Source organism: Gymnoscopelus braueri (assembly GCF_963280865.1).
Source record: "Gymnoscopelus braueri genome assembly, chromosome: 16".
Lineage (NCBI taxonomy): Eukaryota > Metazoa > Chordata > Actinopteri > Myctophiformes > Myctophidae > Gymnoscopelus > Gymnoscopelus braueri.
Genome location: NC_137616.1, coordinates 41,781,332 through 41,798,750, shown reverse-complemented (window position 1 = coordinate 41,798,750; position 17,419 = coordinate 41,781,332). Strand labels below are relative to the sequence as shown.

At 41.9% G+C, this 17,419-nt stretch overlaps 1 protein-coding gene across 4 annotated transcripts in view; it reads right to left on the bottom strand.

Moving 5' to 3' along the window:
* Nucleotides 1-17,176, bottom strand: part of senp6a (SUMO specific peptidase 6a) — a 42,892-nt gene extending 25,716 nt beyond the window's left edge. For 2 of the 4 annotated variants that reach the window (XM_080452584.1, XM_080452587.1), the window contains exons 1-7: nucleotides 17,118-17,176; nucleotides 12,043-12,133; nucleotides 7,718-7,778; nucleotides 5,556-5,665; nucleotides 4,255-4,365; nucleotides 2,933-2,953; nucleotides 1,907-1,977 (exon numbers count right to left, since the gene is read on the bottom strand). In XM_080452584.1, the coding sequence (XP_080308710.1) occupies nucleotides 1,907-1,977; nucleotides 2,933-2,953; nucleotides 4,255-4,365; nucleotides 5,556-5,665; nucleotides 7,718-7,778; nucleotides 12,043-12,133; nucleotides 17,118-17,148 (496 nt within the window). In that variant the 5' untranslated portion in view covers nucleotides 17,149-17,176. The remainder of the gene's footprint in view (nucleotides 1-1,906; nucleotides 1,978-2,932; nucleotides 2,954-4,254; nucleotides 4,366-5,555; nucleotides 5,666-7,717; nucleotides 7,779-12,042; nucleotides 12,134-17,117) is intronic. The other 2 variants (XM_080452585.1, XM_080452586.1) reach the window with 2 other exon arrangements.
* Nucleotides 17,177-17,419: the final 243 nt, after the last annotated feature.

Below are 17,419 nucleotides of genomic sequence, written 5' to 3'. Positions count from 1 at the left end.
ACTTTTAACCTTGTGCTCCAACACCTCAAATTCCCCAACAGGCATAATAGAAGGGCACTTCTTTCTCACATCGTATTACTTCCTTGCATTTTCAGCTCCCCTTTTCGCTACCAGTTTGTTTTCGACCATAAAAAGACATAAAAGATTAACCCATTTAGACCTGGAACGCATCTGTGTCATTTTAAGATTTCTTTGGCTATTCAAAAATAGCAGATCTACAAGCTCTACGAGCTTGTAGATCTGCAATTTTTTGAAAAATCATGAAAAGTTTAGCAAAATTTTGATTTTTTTCCTTTTTTTTGCGGACATTTGTAACTAATCTTTGCTTCTGGGGGTTCCTGGAACTAAATATTTTACAAATGTTTGCTTTAAAAAATATATAATCCAAGATTTTGCCACAAATGTTCACGATCTTTCAAAAATAGCAGATCTACAAGCTCATAGCGTGGCACTCGGTGCCGCGCTATGAGCTTGTATATCTGCTATTTTTGAATCGCCCAAAGAAATCTAAAAATGACACACGGATGCGTTCCCGGTCTTAAAGGGTTAAATATGGCTGTGGGGACTGGGGAGCTCTGCACCAAGGTCACTTTTTGTACAGAAATCCTCTAATCATTTCCTGGATTCAGAGACTTGGCAAAGCTATACAGCCTTATTAAGCTCGTCTATGTGAGTGTGTGATGAGCTGTCCTCTCTTTGCTCATCTGATGCTGCTGCCAGAGGGGAAAGGAAGCAGGCACGGAGGAAGGCAAAGAAGGGGAGGGGGGGGGGAGGAGACAGGGACGTAGGGAAGGACAGAGAGGCAAAGATGAAGGTAGAGAGAACGAGGGAGGAAACAGAAAGAGGGAGGAAACAGAGAAGGCAGGCAGACACTGAAGCAGGGAGAAGCAGGGTATAGAGATAGAGGGACGGACAAGAGGAAAGGGTAGGGAAATAATAAGAGGCAGACAGGGAGATGGAAGGGGGGCAGAGAGGCATGGATGCAGGCAGGCACAGAGGCACTCCTCCTTCCTCTCTCAGGGGCTTTGTGGATTAATCTGAGAGGGCTCTGATCCCCCCTCTCTGGCAGACAGCAGGCAGGAGGAGACTCTGCCCAGATCTGCTGCAGCCCCCGCAACAAAGCCACAAAATGTGCCCGTCAATGCTACAGAGTACATGCACACACACACGCACACACACACACACACAGCAGGGACACGCGTATACCAACACCACATATACAGTACATACTGTATCTGTTCTCATACACAGTACGTTGTGTGCGCACGCACACAGATAGACGCACAAATACATGTACAAAACATGCAAATGCTGCACACGCACTTCCTTCATCCATTCATTCCCTCCCATGCTTGGCCAGGGGGAACACAGTGTTCTCCCCGAAAACTCTCGTCTATCTGCAAATTGTCAACAATCCTACCAGAGAATTAACCCATTAAGACCTGAAGCCGATTCTACAAAATGTCCTCTAAATCCCAACAGTATTCTGAAAAAAACGTTTGCTTCCATATCAGTGGTGCTCAAACTTTTTCATGTCAAGGACCCCCAACATGATATGCATTTGGCCGCCGACCCCCATCTCAAAATATTTTGTTCCAGGGACCCCCAGAAGCAAAGATTTGAGTAAATTTTTTTTGCTTTAAAACAATTTATATTCCAAGATTTGCACACATGTTCACGATTTTTCAAAAATAGCAGATCTACAAGCTCATAGCACAGCACTCTGTGCCGCGCTATGAGCTTGTATATCTGCTATTTTTGAATAGCGAAAGTGTAAAATAATGCTTTTTAGCTCAAATCTAACAATGAAACAGATGCTTCTTCAGGTCTTAAAAGGGTTAAAGACTCACAACTTTCACAAACAAGATGATGTGGTGACTTTCTCATGAATGTGGATGCTGCTTACCTCTTATGTCTGGACACGTGAGCACAATGCTGTCCACTTCAACCGCTTGCTGCGTAGGGCAGAAGTTATTTCTGGAAGGGTAAAAGAAATGATGATATTGGTCAGTACTTATTCAATTGACCTAGTTTCGCAAACTGACGTTACGTTTCTGGCCCTTAATTTCTTGGTTGTTTTTTTGCGGATTTCCTGGTCAATGTTAAAAAGAAAATGGGCCATAACGTTAAATAAAACTGTCAATAGGTGAGTACTGGATATACTCCTAAAATAAACCCAAATGACGTAAATCAAAACAGGGTCAACATGGGTATAGCTACAGAAATAAAATCCTAAATAAAAATAAACGATTCAGAGTATAAATGCAAAGAGGCTTCACTAGAATGCATAATGTTAAATAAATTAAATTCTTGCCCCTCAGAAACAGAATTTATGAAGTATATCAAACAACTAGTTCATATGGGTCCAGCAACATGGCAAACTACACAATTCACGATTAGGGTCAGGCCAAAGGTTGGTTAGAGATGACAGAGATAACATGCACTAAAGGCATCAAGTATTTCACCATAGCATGGTGAACAATAAGAGTGCGTCTGTACTGTTTAAAACTCGGATACAGAATACACTGTAAGAAATACTGGAAACTACCCATTTCCAAATCACAAACAGCTGTAATGTTTTTAATATTGTATGTATGAACATGTCATTAGTCAAAACCCACATACTGAACAATAAACTCCAATAAGCTTTGACTGTATATTATTGTAATTCAATCGTAACAATTGAGCAGAGAAAGCAAAATCCCATTCCAGACCCACAGCCAGCCACGAGCACCATAACAAAAAGGTGGAAGAAATCAGCATGTAGCTGAAAAGGTCAATGTACAAAGAGACGCTTATAGGACACACAAAAGAATTGTGAGTATAATATACATTTGTATTCTTTTTAAGAAAGAGAGTATATCAAAAAGTGCATGCAATGGATCGCATTCCAGTTCTGAGCCAAGCAAGTGGCTCAAGAGTGACTGCTTACCTTTCCTTAAAGTCAAGGCTGCTTTAAAAAAAAAAAAAAAAAAAAGAAGAAACATATCTCACTAAAGCATTCAGTTCACCTGCGTTAGTTTATTGTGGTCTCTCCACCTGCGTTTTTGGCTGATCAAATGTACAGTACTATTACCAACAGTACAAGTAGTCCTATTGTAGTGTCTACTAGTCTGTGGTTGTTTGACAGACATGGGTGTAAATTCAAGATTTTATGTATGAATATAACCTTTAATTTGCTTTTATTGATCCCATGCTCCAATTATATTGACAAAGGCTCAAAACCGTCTTAAAATTGCACAGGCATTTTAAAAATGTTCACCAGTGTTTCCCCTAGGATGAAGTTGATACAGCGGCGCTGAATAATAATGAAAAAATACAGCGGCGCTGAATAATGAAAAAAAATGTTGCCCTCAAAATAAGAAGTCAGGTGTCTTTGAGATTGACAGCTGTCGCGGAGGCACAGTGGCCGTGTACAGCCTCCAGGCAAAACACTGCGTATGGGCAATGCTAAGGCTTCAATCTTTTTGCATGCAAGTGCAAGATCATTAAGATGATCTTCAAAAGTTAATTTCACAGATGTTTTCTGCATTCCAATCAAATAATTAAGTTTGTTGTAATGTTAAACTGAAGTTATACTCCATGGCAACAGTGTTGCTTTCTTGACAAAATAACTACAAGGTATCCACACACACACCTTGCATTGCGACGCAATGACGACTTGCAAATCTGTTCTTTTTGGGAGGCGTTGCAGTCAGCACTCAGCAGTCCATGTAATGGAGTGAAGTTGCAGGACTTTTTTTGTCTTCAGTAAATGATAATCCTCCTGATCAGTGATCAAAGTTGGTTTGCTTCGATGTCGACATATACCCCGATGCCTGTTAACTTGACTTAATATGCTGAGATGCTCCGGTAAGCGCTAAGTTAACTGACCTGAATTGAAGCGATATGGTTTTCTGGAAATAGACGGACCCTGAGCCGCGATAGACTTCTGTTGTAAACGGAGAATATTTCACATAATATTCAAACATTTGTTTTGCCGAAACAAACTTGCAGTTGATTTGGAATTTATTTGTGCGTGCTCAGAGATAACATACATATAGGGGAAACACTGAATACTCAAAATATGTGCCACAACCAACATAACCAGATCATGAGACTGCGTGGTTTCTGATGCAGTAGCCTATATAGGCAAATAATGTGTATGTGATTTCACTCTAACTTTTAAGTCAGATGCTGATGGCCAATATACATGTACAACCCAAAACACAAACCCACAGATTGAACCCGACTCCGAGTGACCTGTATTTTCACCTTTGGACTGGTTTCCTTATTGTGTGCTGAAAGCTGCGTCCTTGTAAGACTACTCCTGGCGTGTGACTGACGATGCAATAGTTGGTTCTGTTAGGGATAGTTGGTTCTTCACTGCAAAAGAGGAACAAATGGTCTGTCAAACACAGCTGATATATTCACAGCAGAAAAACATTTCTTTGCATACTTTTGGGACATTTATGCGAAAATGTTCCCTCCCAGACGCATAAACATTTAACCACTCTATGCTTAGTAAACCTGACCCGAGTTCGCTCTGTACTTGATCGGCGCTTTATTTCCCTCTACACCAAATCTCATCACCGAAAATAGGTGACCTGCAAGCTCACAACATGTTGCAACGATACGCTGAACTTGTAGATCTGCCAATGTTTTCCCCAGAATAAGGACGCTACATTTCGAGCACACAAATTAAGTCATGTTGATGCTCATTGACTGCCAACAGGGTCCTCCCTTTCACCATCCTTACACTATCTCAAAAAAGAAAAAAATGCAAGACGTGTGTGACGCATGGATTAAAGCAAAATAAAATCTCACGTCTGAAACTGTTAATATGAAGTAATGTGCGATTTGTGAAACATTATGAAAGGAGCCCTCCCCCCCACACTTGCGCCGATTCCTAAACAATTAACGCAATATGGAACATTATGATGTTTTAGTAATATTGTTACTGTACCAGGTGAAGAAATCACACACTGAGGCTTTTATATGAAACATCAGAGACTATTAACTGATTCACTGCCAATCACGTAGATCTACGCGAACCTATTTAAAGCCGCCACGTGCCAATCGCGTAGATCTACGTGAACTAAAACATAATAATAATTAAAAAAATTATAATAATAATCCAATTTGACCCAAAGACCAAGGAGATATGATTTTTCGAAGATCTAGACTCCTATCCACTTCCTTGTTAACTTAAAAATTCTGTATCTCGGCTCCTGAGTACAATGAAAAACTCTGGCACTGGCTAAAAAAATATGAAAATACCTCTGGCAGTTAATGGGTTAACATTCTATGGAAGATGCTTCAGAACAGATTGCTAGTTTGAACACTTCAAATGCTCCAATCTTAAAATGATGACCGAAAACAGCCCATCTACAAGCTCTCAATGCGTCTGCGACGCATTGAGAGCTTGTAGATCGGCTATTTTCGCTGCGCAACATGCTTCCATTCCATAATAGACATGCTGGCTTCTATGGAATCCAAATGACTGAGAACAGTAATCCATGATGACGTGTGAACAGCAACAAACACAGGTCTAGGCAATCCTTAGCGTGTCATACCCGTGTCTCTTGCCAGGTGCTAGTTTGTTGAGAGGCCTATTGTGATTGTTTGTCCTGCTTTCATACGTTCTCAAGGCATCCGACGACAAGAAGTGCCTAAGGGATTCAGACTGGCAGAGAGAGAGAGAGAGAAACGATTATTTACACGGCGGAGGCATCTGCTTGGAAAGGAAGCATTAACGGTTAGAGCAGCACATCTGTTTAATATAATATACAGTGTGATAAAGTGAGTAAAGCCGTTATTATGCAGGAAACCACATCATTTCCTGGTATAAGTCTGCGTTCGTGGATTCGTCCTGGACCACTGCAGTCGACTCATTTCCCAGTGCCATACAACAGAACAATCACGTTTCTAAATGGCTTCCAACCAACTAGTAGATTTCCTTTGTAAAACGTTGGACAACTGCAACAGCTCGATCCACATACTTGAACTTGTGCATTTGATATCATATAAAAATGGGTTTGTCTAGGCTCAGAGGATCATAACACTAATGCAGGGGTCTTCAACGTTTTTTTCAGCCCAAGGACCCCTTAGCTGAGAGAGAGATGAACCAGGGGACCCCAACCACATTATTGTATAACATTGTGTTGCAGATAAAACTTTTTTCATAGTTTTCATCGATAAGATTCATAGACTTGTTTGACAGCACTGTCAACAGTGTTGGATTCATGTCAATGTGTATTTTCAGACATTTAACCACTTAAACCCATACTTAGTAAACTTGACATTTGGCTCAGTATTTGGTCTTCTCTTTTTTTCCCCCTCTACACCAAACCACTTTGCCTAAAATAGCCGATCTACAAGCTCACAACGCATTGCAGTGTGGTGAGCTTGAAGATCTGCTATTTTTGACAAATGGTCCCCTCAGAATAGGGAAGCTAGGGTATATGTGGTTTAAGTGGTTCCCATCACAGAAAAAAATTGACGCCCCCCTGCAGTAACTCTGAGGTCCCCCTAGTTTCATGTTGATTTTCATACTGAAATGAATTTAATCCAATGGCTTACGAGAGAGAGAGAGAGAAAAAAAGTAAACGGAAATATGGGGGAAAATGGTTAGCCATTATGTCAAGTACACCGTGAGTCGCTAGACAAGCCAGACCACCGGTATGGTCCTTTAAAGAAGATTTGACTCTTAAAAGACATTGGGCTGCTAATGCTACACTCCTAGCGTAAAATGTAATGAAAACATAAATGGAATACAATGTGATCCCACTCCCAAATTGCCACATGCGCCCCCCCCCCCCCCCACCTCGTGAACCACAAGGACAACCCCCATAGAGGATGACTCCCCTAGCCAGTGCTACCAGCTGTGCGTTGGACCTCCAGGGTGCAATTGCCCCGTGACACCAGATGCCAATGATGCGGTTGGCACAGATTACAATCCATAGAGGAGCGCCCCCCCACCAACAGGGTCCCTGATCGAGATCAGAGATGTACTGAGGATGTGAGTCATGGTGGAAGAGAGGGGGGGGGTGGACAGGTAGCGGCAGATAGAGAGACTAAGAGGAGAGGAGAATAAAAGAGGAGAGAAAGAGGGATAATGGAACAGAGAGAGGGAATAGACGGCAGGGGGGGGAAGAGGGTGGATTAAAAACGACGCAAGGAAGTGAATGAAGACAAGAGCAGTGGTTCTCAGCCTGTGGGTCGGGACCCCCAGGGGGGGGTTCCCACATGACAGTGAAGTGGTTAATTTACGGACTTTTAAGACCTTTTTAATACCTCCCCCCAAAAAAGGGGAAAAAATACCATTACTGCATCAAAAGTATACTGTAAAAACTAGTCAAACATTGGCCAAATTGTCAAATAATATAAGAATTGATTTACAAGCTCACAACGCCTTTTCACAATATTTATCTGTGGAACCGAGTCAAACCAAATGTAATGCCTCAACTCCTACAATTCCAAGTGCTTGTCAGGGTGAGGGGGTCCCCAGTTCAAATATGATTATTATGGGGGGGGTCACACGGCCTGAAAAGGTTGAGAACCACTGTGGTAGAGAAGACGGCTGGTTGGAGAGAGAAACCAAAGAAACCTTAGCGATGGGTCGAAGGAAAGAATAGGAAAAGAATGACAGCAACAAGCAGAGAGAAGAGCAGCAGCCAGCCACGAGGCAGAACGTAGAACAGATCTTTTGGGGAGAAGAGAAGGAGGTAGCCTGTACCTTCTTCCCCTCAGGGGAGGTCTGCTGTCGCTCCACCTCCTCCATGGTCATCACCGACAAGCTGGAGAGAAGGACAAAGGGGAGAGGAGAGGAAAGGAAAAGATGGGCGGGGGTGCCAATATTCTAAATGTGTACATTCTGCATTAACCTTGACCTCACTAGTACGCATCACCATCATCGTCACATGTATTGTAGGAAATAGGAATGCCGCAATTCTCGCATGATATGGTGAACATATGCCATGTGTGATAAACTGGTTGGATATTGCGATCGCGACATGAGATGTGATCAAACGAAATGTTCGCTCTTTTGATTATATCTGCTCTGAGCAAATAATATGGTCAGTATGAGTGATCTGTGAGTGCTCTGACCAGAGATAATAGGTACGCAGGTACTACTACTGATACAAGCCACGGTAGTGGGGATGTAACCATTCACTCAATTCAATTCAATTCAAAGGGCTTTATTGGCATGAGAAAACATACGTTTACATTGCCAAAGCAGAAAGCATAATACAACAATACAGCAATACAATCAAAACAAAAAATATGTACATTTGAAAGTCAGAATCTTCAATAGATCAATTTCTATGTACCAAGATCACTGGGTGTAGTTATAGTGCCGGAATATACCCAATGATTAGTCTTTAGGGTGGTTGTGTTCCGTTTGATATCCTTTTCCTATCACAGCAACTCACGAATCTTGCTGCTGTGTTTGCACATTGTTGTACTTCGCCCAGCAGATATGGGAGTTTTTTGTCATTGGTCATGTTTTCAAAATCTCCGTGTGTGGTTGTAATCTGTGGGAAGTATGTGTCTCTGATGTCTTGGTACAATGGACAGACGGTTAGGAAGTGTAGCTCGGTTTCCACTTCATTTTGTGTGCAGTGGGTGCATAGTCTGTCTTCTCTCGGGATACAGGTCTGCCTGTGACGACCTTTCTCGATCGCAAGACTGTGCTCACTGAGTCTGTACCTAGTTAAGATTTTTCTTTGTTTTGGGTCAGTCACGGTGCTCAGGTATTCTGCCACTGCGTATTCTCTGTTTAGGGCCAGATAGCATTCTAGTTTACTCTGCTTTTGTGTTGCTTCTTTCCAGTGTGTCAGGTAGTTTTCCTTTTGCTGTTTTATAATTTGGTTTAGTCCAATGGGTTTTCTATCTCGTGGCTCTGTTTGTGTTTGTGCCCGGAGTTCCAGGGCCAGCTGGCTGAGGGGGCATCTCTCTAGGGTTTCGCTGTGTGTGAGTGCCTTGTTATGGAGTGCATCTAGGTCGCTTTCTTTTAGGTGGTTGTAGAACTTAAGTGCTCTCTTTTTTATTTTGATAATTAGTGGGTATCGTCCTAATTCTGCCCTGCATGCATTATTTGGTGTTTTTCGCTGGGTACGGAGAATGGATTTGCAGAATTCTGTGTGTAGGGTCTCGGTTTGGTGTTTATCCCATTTTTCAGGGTCATGGTTTGCTAATGGTCCCCAGATCTCACAACCATAGAGGGAAATTGGTTCTATCACAGAGTCCAGTATTTTAAGCCAGGTTTTAATTGGGATGTCAATTTTGATGTTTCTTTTGATAGCATAGAATGCCCTTCTTGCCTTGTCTCTCAGGTCCTTTACAGCTTGGTTGTAGTTCCCTGTGCTGCTGATGTTTAGGCCAAGGTAGGTATAGTTTTTTGTTTGTTCTAGTGGGATTGTATTTAGGAAAAATTGATGGTTTTGGCGGCTGGATCTTTTTTGAAATATCATGATTTTAGTTTTAGTTAGGTTCACTGTCAGGGCCCATGTCTGGGAGAATTTGTGTAGGAGATCAAGTTGCTGCTGTAGTCCTTCCTTGGTTGGAGACAGCAGCAGCAGGTCATCTGCAAAAAGTAAGCATTTGATTTCTGTGTTTGCCAAGGGGATGCCTGGAGCTGTGGACTGTTCTAACGTTTTTGCTAATTCGTTGATATATATGTTGAAGAGTGTTGGACTCAGGCTGCATCCCTGTCTAACTCCTCGGCTTTGGGGGAAAAAGTCTGTGTGCTTTTCGCCTATTTTAACTGCACATTTGTTGTTAGTGTACATTGATTTTATGATGTCATAGGTTTTCCCCCCAATGCCACTCTCCAACAGTTTGTACATCAGACCCTCATGCCAAATTGAATCGAATGCTTTTTTGAAGTCGACAAAGCAGGAGAATAATTTGCTTTTGTTTTTGTTTAATTGGTTGTCAATTAGGGTGTTTAGAGTGTAAATGTGGTCTGTTGTGCGATATTTTGGTAGAAAACCAATTTGTGATTTGCTCAGGACATTGCTTTCTGTGAGGAAGTTTAGAATTCTGTGGTTGAGGATCATGCAGAGGATCTTTCCGAGGTTGCTGTTTACACAGATCCCGCGGTAGTTATTTGGGTCATATTTGTCTCCACTTTTGTGGAGTGGCGTTATCAGCCCTTGATTCCATGTGCTGGGGAAGATCCCAGAGCTGAGCACGATATTTAGGAGTTTTAGTATGGCTATTTGGAATTTGAGGTCGGTGAATTTGATCATTTCATTTAGAATACCGTCCGCCCCGCAGGCCTTCTTGGTTTTAAGTGTTTTTATTTTGTCTTGTAGTTCTTTTAGGTTGATTTGGGAATCTAGTGGATTCTGGTAGTCTTTTACGGCTGACTCTAGGTTTTGTAGTTTATCTTTTATTTGTTTTTGCTCTTTGTTCTTCTCGATTGGGCCAAAGAGGCTAGAAAAATGGTTCACCCATATATCTCCATTTTGGATGGGTAGTTCGTCCTGTTTTAGCTTATTAAGTCTGTTCCAGTTTTCCCAGAAGCTGTTTGTCTGTATGGAATCCTCGATATCTTGCAGTTGGTTTCTAACATGTTGATCTCTTTTTTCTCTTACTGTTTTCTTGTATTGTTTCAGTGTTTCCCCATATTGGAGACGTGTGTTGTGGTTGTCTGGGTCTCTGTGTTTTTGGTTTGATAGTTTCCTTAATTTTTTCCTGAGATTATTGCAGTCATTATCGTACCATTTGTCATTCTCAACATTTTTTCTGGCTTTCCTATTTGATACTTTTAGGTTTGCTAGTGAGGCTGTTAGTTCAAATATATGATTGAGGCCTTCTACTGCCCTGTTTACACTTTCACTGTTTTCTTCAAAGGTTTTTTCTAGGAACTGATCCAGTTGTGATTGGACTTGTTTTTGCCTAATAGCATTTTGGAAAGCTTCTGCGCTGTGTTCATTCCATTTGTAACGTTTTTTTATAGTATGTAGTTTGTTTGGCGTTTGTTCTTTGTGTCTGTGTGTTGATCTGTTTAGATAGGCTGTGGTTCTGTTGTGGTCTGACAGGGGTGTTTGCGGGCTGACTGTGAAAGCTCTGAGCGATGCCAGGTTTATGTCCGTGATAAAGTAATCTACCGTGCTGTTTCCCTGGGATGAGCTGTATGTATATCTACCGAAGGAGTCCCCTCGGAGTCTACCGTTAACGATGTACAGACCCAGTGAGCGACACTCACTCACTCAACTCGCGTTACTGGGTTCACGATATGATTTTCTCTCGGTTCTTCAAAAAGAAAGAAAAAGAAGATTCCGTACCAGTGCACTGCTACATTCACAAAGCTTACTGCTAAAGCCTCATCTATAATCCATAGTACGACGTGACGTCGCATGCGGTTATCAAGCAAACTCAAAACTAGATTACATACTATATTGCGATTCCTTTTTCAATTCATCGATCGCGCAATTACTGTAAATGTCTTGTACATTTGTTTGCATCCCTATCCCAAGGTACTTTCCAAAGACAGACTAAATGGCTGCATTCCTTCAGGCAAAACATCGGCACTGCCATTGAGGTGACATGCGACGCAACATTAAGGAGACGTGCATCTGGCACATTTACACTGTTGGACAATTAAAACCAGCAGGCTGAAAATCTGACATGTACTTTGTGTGCACAGCCTGAAGCAGAAGAATGTCTGTCAGGCTTGTGAAAAGGGTCTGCTGCTGCCTCAACTTTCCAGCTCCGTGAGCCATTCTGTGTTCATGGTGGAAATTCATAGGAGCAATGACAATAAAAAAAGAAACCCTAGCATGCGCGCAGACACGCAGCGCACATGATGAATTCTGTACGTGTCTCTCTAGCACGGATCAATTGGACGGTTGAGGGGACAAAATAGGATCCGAGTGTAATGAGGGCATACACATTCAACATCACGGAACAAGTATTTATGGATGCACTGTACGTGGAAAGCAAGTGAATGCACGCTGGGGGGACGGTGGTGTGACGGTGTGTGTGTGTGTATATATATATATATGCATTTTAGAGGTTGGTTCAGAAAATAAGGGCTACATAAGTACTTACTCATGTCTGGTCTCCTCGCTGTCATTGGAGAGGGAATAACCCCAGGTGTGCTTGTAGCCTCCACCTCGCCTCCCCTCAGTTCTGTCCAGAGCTTCCATGAGAACAGCATTATGAATAAGGAGAAGAACATACAGGATTAACTCAGGTCAGTTCAAGAGGATCCATGACACAGCAGATGACAATGGGTCATCAGCTCAAATAAAAGGTTTTTATACAGTATGTATGATATCATTTAGGACTAATAAATAATAGTTTGAGTTATGCATGTTATGTTAAATATATTGTTTACTCAGATAATGAATGTATGCTGTAATATGCCTGAAAACCCCACCACTACTCGTGAGGGGTTTAATTAAGCGTCTATCTATCAAATTAGCAATGCGATCATTAGTACATAAGGAATCACGACTTATTGTTGTCTGAAACAAAACAAAAAATATATGGCTATTGGCTACTCTAGAAAACATGATACAGCATACAACTCATCCAAAGCATTTTACAATGTGCATTACATTCACCCATTCACTGACACACCGATGGCAGAGGCAACCAGGCACTGTATGAACCGTCTCATCGGTAGCAGTTAGGGGTTCAATCAGTGTCTTGCTCAAGGACACTTTGACTCAAAGCCAGGATGAGCCAGGGATTGAACCAGAAAACGTCTGGCTCCCAGACGGCCGCTATACCTCCTGTGCCAGTGCCGCCCCTTTGGGGTTATTTCCTTGTGACACTATGTTTGGAATGTTCAAACAACCCTGCTTGGCTCTCACTGCGGAACACTGCCAGCTGAATGTGTACAATACGCAGTTTAAAAAACAGCTAGGATGGCTGATAGAGCTGCAAGTTCGCATCAACAGCTGTTAGCATTCCAAAATGGCCGGTACACTTCAAAGTAAGCTATATTTTGTGGTCACCATGCCACTGTGGTAGTAATTACGCTCGTGTTGACAATAGCAAAGATTCAGAAATAAAATAAAATAAGTGCTTATATTGAAATGTGGTGCTTGATCCTGTTACTTCAATGGTAAATGGAACACACACACACGTTAATTGGTTTCTCAGATGGTAAAGGTGAAAGCTTTACGATAAGCAACTTCTGCCCAGAATACTTAAAACAAATAATGTATCAGTTTGTTTCTGTCTTCTATATCATTGTGCAAATAAAATGAAAACGTTGAATAATGTGGCCAGCCTGTGACATTAATTATCTATGACATCAGTTGTTTATTACATATCTATGACGTATGGCTCCACATTTTGGCATAGTGTCAGCCAGATCAGAGCCCCATTGAATTAAGGTACATGATAACATTAAAGTATAGTGTGGCCTATTAGCAATGTGCACAATAAATATGGTGCTGATCGGTCCGGTGGTTTTCGAGATTATCTCCAGACACACACAGGGACAGACAGATGATCTTCTAGACAGCTAGACTCCTGCAGAGCCACAATGTGAAAATAGATAACATCTTTTTATATTTACTGCTGGTAATCCCTACAAACATATACTCTGATGATTCTCATTACTTTAAAAGGCGTGCTCCGTGTGTGAGACCTACTGCCGCCTTATGTCGTCATTGCAGTTGGCCTCTCATGTTAGCAGGGACCAATGCGAAAGTTGCACTGAAATTAAAGATTTGTCACGTCATTTTATGAGGCCGTTTTCAGAAGTCCAAGCAAAAGTTTACAACGCTGCATATCAGATACGAGTCTACATCCAAGACCGGTAAAATAGGCCATGTAATCCATGTTGTTCCAAATGTAATTTGGAATAGCATAGGAGTGCTGTATCTAGAAGCTAAACTATCCATTGTGGGTCCATTTAATAATTGTCACCGTGTTGTAAGAAACGTAATATAAAACTCTTCAAATAGAAGGTATAAACATCAACCAGTCCTGTCCATAGGCCAGCAGTTTAGTCCTCTAGCCCATTTAGACCTGAGGCCCATTGTAAAAACGCCTTCTAAATCCTGACCTAAGTTTTCTGAAAAAGATCAGATTTGAATTCAAGAATTTCAACCAAAAAAATGTTTTATATATGTATATATATATATATATATATATATATAGCAACAGCTAATGTGACACAGAGGTGTTCCTGGCTTGAAAGGTATAACAACGTATAGGTGTTAAATCAAGACTATTTAGACCTAATTAGTAATTACCTCAACCACTGCCCTACATACAGATGTAGCTACTGTTAGATGTCAGTTTTGACTGCATACTTGAAATATTCAGGCCTGCTTCATCTACTCCTTCAGAAGGCACCGACGTCGGTGGAGTTTTATTTTATACAGTGTAAATGTGGCACAGATGCCGCGGATAAATGCACTTTCTAAGTGGACTTCTTCAATGGCTACCAGTGTATGTCTATTACCCCATGCAGCTACAGTATGGTGAGGGAGTACAACTTGTGTAATCAAGAGTAGTAGCTGAAAGAGGGCTTTCATACTGTGTATGTTATGGTGGTACAAATCCATAGCACTTACCAACACTGTAACTGCAGCTTTGTTTTATCTACATCATTCCCTGCCTTGAACTGTGGCTACATTGGGTCAATTCAAACTAGTATTATGCAGTAGAACATGCAGACAGTATACTATAATCTGATGTAGTAGGCTACGGGGATTCTTATTTCATGGCACATTTTGCCAACCTATCCTGTTCAGAATAGAGTTTGTAGGTACAGACTTCAGCTATGATGGTGTAGAGTAGACATAGACTGTAGCGAAGGTAATTACTTAAGCCGTAATGTTGCGCATTTATATATGTCTATTAAAATGACATTTAGGCACTCTTTTTCAAGCTTTGAGGGGCCATGTGTGAAAAAGCTACTCCTTCTATTTAATGAATATTATGTGAATCACATAATTACTAATCACATATTAGTAATGTCTGCAATTGTAAGCAAGCAATACAATAGTAGCACAAAAGACATGCAGTACTGTCACTGTGCATCCTTGCATTAACATTGGTCTTCTGGCCAAGCACACGGTAGAATCATCAGTGTTGAGTTATCCATTTGTAACACTGTGAGACTGAGAGTGTACAAAATTTAACCAAATGGACCCATAACACTCTGGATTTTTTAATATAGTTTTGGTTACATATGATATGAGGTGCGTAAAGTTAGCAAACCTATCTATTAGCCAGCCTATGGCACTGAAATGGACTTTAGGACTAATATGGGAACTGTGAAGTAGCATTGTATACATGCTTTATATTAAACAAGCTCAGGTTGTTAACTGTGTGTATACACACACACACTAGTGGTTCTCATAGCCCTAGAATGTCTGTGATCTTACATACATTTCAAGTATTCCAAATACACAGTCATAGATCTCTCTCGGTCCCCCACTGTGTAGTGCCCATCTGCGCGGCCATAAAAGTGCTCTAAACTCCGTCTGTACTCACCCAATAATTAATTCCTAAGACGTGGAGTCATATTTTGTCCTCTAGTTTCATATCCATGTGAAAGTTCTGCCAGAAAACGTGTGTTTAGTCAAATATCTCCACTTATTCACGAGCTGCACACGGACGAGTTCTGTGCGACGCGAGGGGCCAGGAATGATTGCAGCACTGAATATACGTAACTTCCATAAGGACGCACAAATGTTTGGGACACACAATTGGCAGGTGATGATTCATTACCCCGCACCAATCACAAGCACCTGTCAATTGTGTGTCCCAAACATTTGTGCGTCCTTATGGAAGTTACGTATATTCAGTGCTGCAATCATTCCTGGCCCCTCGCGTCGCACAGAACTCGTCCGTGTGCAGCTCGTGAATAAGTGGAGATATTTGACTAAACACACGTTTTCTGGCAGAACTTTCACATGGATATGAAACTAGAGGACAAAATATGACTCCACGTCTTAGGAATTAATTATTGGGTGAGTACAGACGGAGTTTAGAGCACTTTTATGGCCGCGCAGATGGGCACTACACAGTGGGGGACCGAGAGAGATCTATGACTGTGTATTTGGAATACTTGAAATGTATGTAAGATCACAGACATTCTAGGGCTAGTGGTTCTCAGTGTAGTCTGGGCCCTGGGACCCCCAGGGGTTATTAAGGGGGGTCCCCAGAAAAGATTAGTAACACTTGCCACTTAAGGCATTGTTAAAAATAGCTAAAATAGCCAATCTACAATTAGCTCACGTATCGAGATGCAATGCACTGTGAGATCTGCTCCCCCCCCCCCCCCCCCCCCATGACAATCACAAAATAGGGACGCCATGTTTTACGTGGTCAATTTCACTATAATTTCACCAACTAGAAAGAAGGTGATCCAATGAGAGAAATGTACTGTGTAAGAACGACTGTTATAGCTTTCTCTCACCCCCAACCTACAGTAGACAGTTGTGTAGGACTCAGTACTTAATCTAATGACTAGAATCTGATCTCATTGGGGTCTCCCAAGTCAATTCAAAAGGGGGGGGGGGGGTCCGCGCTGCGGCCTTAACACGTATCAATTTCCCATGAAAGTCTTTGGGGGAAAACATTGCTATTACCCTGCTATAATACATGACGTTAGCTTGCCTAGTAGCAGAGCTAGGGAGACAGGAAGGCCCTGTGTCTAACAGCCAGACAACCAGTTAGCTAACGTCAGCGCTAATGACAGCGAGCACAGCACTTTAGCGAGGCCAGTCTTTTTTTTTTCACTCAACATTTCACCCTCCTTTTAGTGCCTTGCTCTCAGTGCCTTTAATGGCCTCCACCTCCTCCTTCACGCATAACGAGCCTAACATGGCGGTCAAGCCCGGCGTCGTTGATAATAATATCGACTGGACCCCGGGGTGGTGAGGAGGAGGAGGAGGAAGGAGCAGTGCATTACGCGTTCGAGTCAACGCTATCTAGGGGGCTAACGCTAGCTTAGCTTAGCTTAGCTTAGCCAACGCTCCCGTTTGGACCCCAAACACACATTTCTTTTTGTTTGTTGTTTGAAGCGAACAGAAAATGTTCAGTGGTTTGCTGGGTGATAAAGAGGGTCGGTGCCGTCGGGTTTGCCGTGTGGCCGACCGAGCCTGCCTTGCATGCCTGTCTGTCTGTTGTACGGTTTGTTGCCTTCTTACCTTCAAAGAAAGAGGTTCTATTGTGAGCCATGTTTACTCCATCATCATGTTCCTGTACGACTGAGCAGGAGGAGGGCGTTGCCAGGTTTTGCGAGAGAAACAAGCAGCCAGGATTTGATTGATTGATTGATTGATTGAATAATGTATTTAGGAGTTTGCAGAAAAAAAGCTCATGAAAGTACAGTTTAAATACAAGGTCAACTAAATAGGATTAAAAAGCCCATGAAAGCCTAATGGCTTAAGTTGTTTCGAATGGGATCCTTATATGTACTCAATTCATAATACACAGACAGATATATGCT